At 37.8% G+C, this 9107-nt stretch overlaps 1 protein-coding gene across 1 annotated transcript; it reads left to right on the top strand.

The window, feature by feature from the left end:
• The first annotated feature begins 1893 nt into the window (after positions 1 to 1893).
• Positions 1894 to 8194, top strand: LOC110918564. Its single transcript, XM_022162864.2, has 10 exons — positions 1894 to 2204; positions 2301 to 2363; positions 2845 to 2986; positions 3633 to 3932; positions 4033 to 4180; positions 4919 to 5890; positions 6456 to 6694; positions 7426 to 7499; positions 7602 to 7710; positions 7801 to 8194. Exons 2-10 carry the CDS (start codon positions 2308 to 2310, stop codon positions 7855 to 7857), a joined length of 2097 nt encoding a protein of 698 aa, XP_022018556.1. The 5' UTR covers positions 1894 to 2204; positions 2301 to 2307; the 3' UTR covers positions 7858 to 8194.
• The last annotated feature ends 913 nt before the right edge of the window (positions 8195 to 9107 follow it).

Here is a 9107-nt window from a genome sequence, read left to right as displayed (position 1 = left end):
TATGGAAAGTACGTAGAAGCAGAGCGTTACATTCTTCTTGTGTGATTGTTGACGAGGCTATTGTGTATGTTGTTAAAGTTGTTAATCTTGGTACGCATTGCGGTCCACTTGCCCGAAATTGAATCGGGCGTACGATATTCACCACGACCCATTGCGGCGAAAAACTTCTCACGTATACGCCTCTAAAAGTGTGACACCTCAAAATTTTATGGCAAATAATATGGCAACATGAGTCCGATAACTCTCAAATATTTCCGGTAAGTTGGACGAGAGGGACCGAATTCATAAAAATGTGGGAGTTTGGAAGTTGAGGGGTCAAAGATGGAAAAATGCCAAACTTTTGGCCTCCGACGGTCCCTACAGACCACAAGGCATATGCCTTACGGTCCGTAAGACATTCAAAAACAATGGGCTCCAGAAACCTTTACGGACCGCAAGGCCTTACCTCTTGCGGTCCACAAGAGCAGTGCTAGGAGGACAGTTTGAGCTGGCAACTGCAGCCTGCAACTCTTGCCACTTATCTTCGATTCTTGCCACCTTTCTCTTTGATTCTTGCCACCTTTCTCTTTTTTATTACACCTGTTGAGACACCAATCAACACCTCATAGCTCCAGGAGACACTTGTCTTGATTTGGGGGCTTGAATCTTAGTATAAATAGGTGATCAAGCTCACCACTTGAACTTGCACCTTTCATTTCTTTCTCTCTTATCCCTTGGAGCAGCTTCAGGGTATAAACCATGCTATATAAACTATGACTTGAACTTGTACTTTGTAATATTTAATTTTAAAATCCCATCTTCCGTTGTTCTATATGATTACTGATATCAATCGTCACGCATAAACCTCAAGTTCGGACCCACCGGGAAATCATGGTGTGACAAAAAGACGATTATATCTTGGTCGGTTGCTATAATTTGAAAAAAAATAGTAGCAACAAAATAGAAAAATATATTTATAAAAAGTTAATGGAGAAACAAATTACAAACAATCGGATCCTCCGACACATCGAGCCATGCTTGTGACAATGCAAGTTCTTCGGTAGGCATCAACCACTCGATCGTTTTAGGAACACGTTCGACATTCTCATCCTTCTTACGGTGTCTTCTCGATCGTCCACCTTTTGAGGAAGTGGGTTGGGTTTCAGGTATGTTTTAGGTTTGGGGTATGTTTTAGATTTGCGGAAAAAATGATGGTGCAGAATAGTATCAAAAAAAACCGGGAAGCGGTGGTGGCGTTGTCGGATGAGGGAATGTTGGGGTTGTAGGTGGCATCGGATAATACCCAACACCCGTTCGCGGGTCTCTTCGGTATCGTTCTTCTTGCTAGTTGTTTGCTAAATTATCCCAAAACGGATTGTTGGGGTCCCACGCGTTTTGATTGTTGTGAAACATTGTGTGAGTATGATAGAATGTATAAAATTTATGGAGAATAGATGGTAGAAATTGTATGATTTGAGTAAAAAGGTAGGATATATATAGTGTGAAAATTTAAATATAAAAACTTTTTTTTAAATAAAATTACCGTTGCCAAACAGTATTGTGTATGGGGACCACCAAAATAGAGCCGTGGGCGCTCGTTACTAGGCTAGCGATTAATCAATAGCGTCCCCCTTTGTGGACGGGAAATAGGGGAGGGACACTATAGGACGCCATCAAGGTTGGCGTGGCCAGGGTCGGTTTACCACACTCCCTGATCTTACCACCACAGCACGCCTCGGGTATATCTCAACGTTCAACTACAAGGGACTTGTCGGCCTACATTTTTTAAGTGAGGGACTTCCATTGATAAGTAGACCGCAATACAAGGGCTCTATCGAAACATTAAGTTACCCTGGAGTTGCGTTACACGTTAGCATGCCCCCGTTTAATAAAAAATATTCGGTGGGCATCTTTAACATTTACTTTACTCCATTACTCGCCGTCACCATCAGACGGCGACGGCGGCAGAAGTCTCAGGCCGAATTTACCATATTACCCCTATATTTCTCCCTTTTTTTCACAAAACCGTTGAATTGAACCTCACTTGGTCTCTTACTTGTTGTTTACGCGATCATCACATAACTCTTCATCTCCAAGTTATTCCAACTATCCCCTTTCTTCTGCAAATTCGATTTCACAATTTCATCAATCATCATCACCGGCATATGGCTGCCTTCATTGATTCATGATCGATGAAGTTCCACAGTATTAATAAGTATCTTCAGGTTTGAATTTATTTGATTTTTAGCAAATTTTTTTGGTGTTTGTGCATCGAATTAGGGCGTAATCGTGATTAATTTTGGTTGATTGTGATTATGCAGGGGTTACATGATGAGATGCGACAGTAATCGACACTTTTATCCGTTAACAAGCTTCCAGATAGGGTACGAACCTTTTGCTTTATCAGACGCACTTGATTTATCATTGTTATGAGTTTTAAATTTTAAATTGTATTAGAAAAGTAGAATTGTATTTATTTAATTGCTCAGCTTTAAAGCTTTAAAGCTGTGATGTCTGATTTGTCTCTATTGTGAATAAATTAGGTTTTTCTGTAAGTTGCAGTTTTCCACTTGAATTTATGTCATTGTGTTGGATCATTGCATTTTTAGTGATTTGCAGTTAAATAAATTAGGTTTTGCTGTAAATTCGCGATAATTGTTAATTCGTTATGAATCTTCATCTGTGTAAATGGCAGTTTTCCACTTGAAATAATGTTATTCTGTTGGATCTTTGCATTTTTTTAGGGATTTGCAGTCAAATAAACTTGGTTTTGCTGTAAATTCGCCATAATTGTTAGTTTATAATGAATCTTCATCTGTGTAAATTGCAGTTTTCCACTTGAATTAATATCATTGCATTTTTCAGGGATTTGCAGTCTTATCTTTCGGATCTTAGCCTTTTCTTGGCCCCCGATAGCAAAGAGTTCTACGTATTAGTGGATAACAGGCCATGGTTGGAAGCTCTGCCCTCACGGCCCGCACACTTATGGCAGTTAATGGTTACCAAGGTCTCTTAGAAAGCTAAATCATTTAAACAATTATCTTGTCTTGTTTGTAATTCAAGTTGCATTTTAATCAGCAACATGCATACACATTGCCCGGTTTCTAGCCACAGTATTGAGACTGACCTACTTATATTATTGAGTTGAACCACAGATAAAGTTTTTTAATATGTAAATTTGGATTTTTTGTGCTTATATTATTGCTAATTTACCAAATCTAACACGGAGGGCTGGCATATCGTGTCAGACACGACATGTTAAGACACGGACACAATAAGACACGAATACGAAATAGATAAACATGAACACGACACGAAATCTTATCGTGTGAGTTTTTCAAACACAAACACAAACTTGATTACAAACAGGTTACATGAACACGACATGTTAAGACACGAAAAAACTTACCAGCGTATCATACGACCTGTTTAAGACACTAAACCTGTTAAGGGTCAAACATGAACCTGTTAAGGTCATGTCTTGTTTTCGTATCGGTGTCTGAAATTGCCAGCCCCAGCCTTCCCCTCAATAAACACAAGTAGGTCACTGTCAATACTGTGGCCAGAATCCGGATAATGTGTATATAATTCAAGTTGCATATATTGAAATCTCATTGATGATTAATTTTTTGTATTCTTGAATATGTCTTCAGTCAAGGATGTCCCCTTTTGCAAACACACGGGGGCAAGGGCGAAAAGGGAAGAAAGATACCACAGTGTTTATTGAACAGGAAGCCGGATCTAAATCATCAAACCACTCGAAAAACTTGAAAAAATGGTTCTCAGTGATTAATGCCGCAACACTATCAAAAAAGAGGGCTTTGTTACCTGTTAAAAAGCTCAGGAGTTCCTTGCTTGCCAATAGTAAGTTGCATAGAACTTTGTTTGGGTTTATCGTGTTTCAAGTGGCGTGGAAAGATGTTCGTGGTATCAATTACGTAAATGAGCTTCAGGTATAGCTTGCATTCTTTGTTTATTACTTTATATACTTCGTAACGGCTTAATATTAATGTTAATATTTGTTTTTTTTTTTTTTTGTTATTTAATGAGCAGACCGACACATCTCTTGCTATAGAGGCTAAATACATGAAAAGATGGGAATTTGATAGCATAAATCAAGCGGTTAAATGCATAAATACATGGTTTCCGGGGACACCGCATGAACAAGATCTATTGGAAGAGCATCTCAACTCCATGCTAGGTATGCACATAAGAGAGAGAGATTGGGAGGGGGGGGGGGTGGGTAATATGATATAGAGTAAAATGCCATTTCGTACCTGAGGTTTGGCCAGTTTTGCGACTTTCGTCCAAATGTTTGTTTTTCTGCATCTAGATCCAAAAGGTTTGAAATCTTGCCAATTTCATCCGGCTTGATAACTCCATCCATTTTTCTCCATTAAGCTAGGAGTATTTCCGTCTTTTTTGTTAACTTAAACGGCAATTCGGTCTTTTTCACTCTACATACAAGCATTTAGCATAATGTACAAGTATTCAAAAGACCGAATTGCCCTAAGTTAACAGAAAAGACGAAAATACCCCTGACTTAATGGAGAAAGATGTATGGAGTTAACGAGCTGGATGAAAATGGCAAGATTTTAAACCTTTTGGATCCAGATGCGAAAAAACAAACCTTTGGATGAAAGTCGCAAAACTGGCCATACCTTAGGGACGAAAATGGCATTTTACTCTATGATATATTAGATGTTTTACGTGACTTTTGCTTGATACAACAGACCTACGGAGTATTTGGAAGGAGTTAATATGATAAATTTAGATGTTTTGAAAGGGTAAATATGATATTATTTTGATACTTGGAAGGAGAAATATGAAGTTTTGAACATTTATAAGGGCATACATATAAAACCAATCCCCATTTGTTACATATAAACAGTTAAAACAATTCCAAAATAGCTTCTAATATTTATTGTTACTTCTTCAGGAGACGAATTCCATGATGCATCCAGTGAATTTCCAGACAGCCACAGTACAAACGATAATGAAAAAATCTCGAATGCTAGTGCGAGTGGGCCCGACGGATCTCCCCGCACACCGCGGTGCAATCTTAGTGAAAAAATAGAAATAGAAACTTCATTCAATCAAACAAGTATACCACATACGCCCCCTCCCGATGGACCCTATAAAAGACGGAAACTAATGTCTCCTATAGGAATTAACATGAATTCAAGTTTTTATACCGAAATTACCAATGGCGAAAGCGTTTGCACACCAATGGCCTCATCTTACTCAAATGATTGCGAAGAAACAACTGAACCTATGGAGTACAAGGATGCGTTACTTATGTTTCGGTTCAACGATCATGACCTCCCGTTTGAATTACAAAAAATCATATTATCTGATATACGATTACTCACTCTATTAGAAGCGGGACTTCCATCCTGGGTAATTTTCTGTCAATCGTATCCCGTATTTTGTCATATTTACCGCCCATGGATGTGCCCTTTAGCTCGGGCTCTATACGTAGCAATTTCCATTGTTACGGTCGTTATCGGTTTCTACGATTTGTACAAAAACGTTCCCGTGCTAAAAGCTACCGCCTCCCGGTTATGTGGGCCCCTTTTCGATTGGATAGAAACATGGGAGATGGTGTCGAGAATTAAATATTTGGGTACTATGTTGTTTCTGCATAACTCTGAGAAGGCAGTTATGTGGTTCTTGATGATGACACGTACCGTTCGGTCTTTTGTTTCGATTGTCACACAACCGTTAAAGGGCCCGTTTTCGGATTTTATTGAGGTTATATTTCCGGTTTGGACGTTGTTAATCCAAACGGGCCAATATTTATTCTCGTTTGTTTGGGTTTTGATGGAAAGTTCTTGGGACGTATTGGAGGATCTAATTGAAGTCGTATTAATGCCTGTGTGGTTCATCTCTTCGGTTATTTGGATTATTGGTAAGTTAGTTATATCAAATATTCGACAAAATATCTTGATTTCAGCAACCAGCTTTGAATATAGAGTAAAATGCCATTTTCGTCCCTGAGGTTTGGCCAGTTTTGCGACTTTTGTATAAAGGTTTGTTTTTCCGCATCTGGATCCAATAGGTTTGAAATCTTGCCATTTTCATCCGGCCCGTTAACTCCATCCATTTCTCTCTGTTAAGTCAAGGGGTATTTCAGTCTTTTTTGTTGACTTAAAAGGCAATTCGGTCTTTTGAATGCTTGTACATTATGCTAAATGCTTGTACACAGTGAAAAAGACCGAATTTCCCTTTAAGTCAGTAAAAAAAGACGAATATACCCCGACTTAATGTAGAAAAATGGATGGAGTTAACGAGCCGGATGAAAATGGCACAATTTCAAACCTTTTGGATCCGGATACGGAAAAACAAACCTTTGGACGAAAGTCGCAAAACTGGCCAAACCTCAGGGACGAAAATGACATATTACTCTTGAATATATTATTAATTCTAGGCTTCTTGCAACCAAGATAATTATGTTTATTTTTCTAATATTGTAGTATCGACTGTTATGTACCCAATATTTTGGTGCATTTGGGGAATGCTCTATGCTCCAGTTAGTCTCATTCTTGGTCTATCCAATTTCGTGGGATATGTTTATAACGAAACATATGATTTAGCTCGAGACATATGGCTTGTTGCAAGTGGGTTCTTCAAGTTGGCTTCAAACGCTGAGTCAGCAGTCAACACGTATGAGGTTTCTATTTGGCGGTCTCTCTGGAATGATCTATTTTCTCAGGTATTTGGAACCTTGAACTTTGTCGTTTCTTAACAATGTTTGCATAACTGGACGGAACAAACGAAGTATGTAGGGCTGCAAACGAACCGAACAAACACGAACAAGACCGAATGAGATTTTCTGTTTGTGTTTGTTAATTTTAGCTAACGCAAATGAACGTTCATGAACACAAATGAAAACAAATGAACACAAACAAGTGTTCGTGGACATAATATGTAATACACTGATACTTATTAAGTATTTTATTTGTCGGGGTTTTGAAGTATTTAAATAAAATATAAAAATTTAAAACACTATTGAGCTATCGGACATAAATGAACACGTTACCGAACGCTCATGAACATTAATGAACGAACGCGGCCTCTGTGGTTCATTTATTAAATGAACGAATTCAAACGAATTTCCCACCCAACGATTCACGAACTGTACGCTGAACGTTCAATTCGTTTGCAATACTAAGAGTATGGATTTAGGAGTAGTTACAAACCCACTAACTGAACTTTTAGGAAGAAAATAATAAAAAGTGAAACTCCATTTAACCACGTGTCTGACCCATAACCGGCCGGTTCAAATGGAGGTGGTTCAAGTGAAACTCAACTGGACTAGTTATGTAACCGGTCCCGCTCCGGTGGGGTCGGTTCTTAGAACGATGATCTTTAATGTTTTTTAGCTGTTTTTAGGCTGTATATGTGGTTTATGCTTACATGTCATAATTATTATTATGTCAATAGGTTTTTCGTGCTGTTCGGAGTATTTTAAACGGATTTGTGGCATTTTTTACAGCTTGCAACAGACATCGATTAAGGTTAGACTGGATATAATCTGATTCTGTGCCATAAAGTATTTTATTCAGTACTCATAAATCAGAGTCTAGACTAAACTTTTTTCATATTTCTTTAATCTGCAGCATATATAATCATTCACAGGAACTCATTAGAACGATTAATCATCCAGCCCAGAGGCCAGTGCCCTCGAATTCTAGCCACCGATCACATGGATCTGGAAATCAAACGCGGGTAAGTTGCTAAAATCTAATAGAAGCTCGTTATCATTGCATACAGTGAAAAAAAGTGACAAGTGTTTTGAATTTTTTTAATGTTTTACAGGGAGAGGCTGAAGAAAGAAAGGTGACGCCACCTAGGAGAAACTTAAAACAGAGTTGATATTCACTAATTAGTTATAACTGCTGGCCCATAATTGTATAGAACTACCATTATCTATGTTATGTTAATAGCGTTAGGTAATTTTGTATAGATGTATATTTGAACGTATTTAGTAGGTTGAGGTGTTCCTAAACCGTTGAAACAGACTGAGCCGGTCCAACTGAAACAACTCAGTTGGTAGACTGCTCAGTTGGTTGGTTTAGCCGGTTTGAGATTTATATGGCTTGGTTCACATCTTGGTTTTGGCGGTTTGTAACTTGAAAGTGGGAAAGTGGCCGCGCAAAACCGGGCTGCCAGTTTTGTTAATATGCAACTATACCATATTTATCATTTTAAATTTTTGTATGCAAAAAAATGGTTTTGAAAAATGAAATTCTTTTAATCGTCAAATCTGAACCGTCGGTCCGTCGGCCTGTTTGGGTAACCTATCTGGTTTAACTTTTAGTTTGGCGCAGCTAGTGGTTTAGTCTAGATTTTTGTAATACACCGGATGGAATCATTCATACTGATGGTTTCATCTGTTGTTCTTCCCACCGAGGGAATGCTGTTTCGTATCATTTTATTTTTGATATGTAAATATTGAACAATTTATTTTAAATATGATTATAGTAATAGTCACTTTTTTAGTTACAATAACAACTCTTTTACATAATATATGACCCTTCATTCTTTGATGGTTGTACATCTCACCAGCTTTTTCTCCTTTTCATTGGTAGTATCTATCTGCTCATTAGTTGATCTAGTCTTGGAAGGTGTTATGATGTATTCCTGCATCAGCATCTTGTGTTCAAACGTCACGGTTACATATATAAAGTTAAAACTATAAATCATATTTATGTACCACGTTTTCAGTGGTAAAAAACAAATACCTAACTTATTATTGAAAGACACGGTTTGTACATTTTGCAAAACATATAAGAAAGTGTAAATTAATAAATGTAAAAGATAACATCACTATTGAGGCCTTAGATGTGCCTGGTTGATTTTGATGATGGATTTGAGTTAGCCTTTGCTATTCCAGGCTTGGAACGCGCTCGAAGGTAGGCCTTTAGCGACCCGATGTCAAAGACAATCATCCGTGGTCAATTAAGTGAACGATAATGCAGTTCGATTTTTTTAAGTAAACGATAAAAAAACATGTAGTGTATTTGTGTGTATAAGAATAACATTGGAAATGCACTAGAAAGATAAGGAGGGAAGTGTTTTTTTTACATTAAACTCAGATACCCCTAAACCTACTTATAAATGTA

The sequence above is a fragment of the Helianthus annuus genome, chromosome 16 (genome assembly GCF_002127325.2).
Source record: "Helianthus annuus cultivar XRQ/B chromosome 16, HanXRQr2.0-SUNRISE, whole genome shotgun sequence".
NCBI classification, from domain to species: domain Eukaryota; kingdom Viridiplantae; phylum Streptophyta; class Magnoliopsida; order Asterales; family Asteraceae; genus Helianthus; species Helianthus annuus.
Note: the sequence above shows the minus strand (reverse complement) of the source record. Positions and strands in the feature narration are given on the sequence as shown.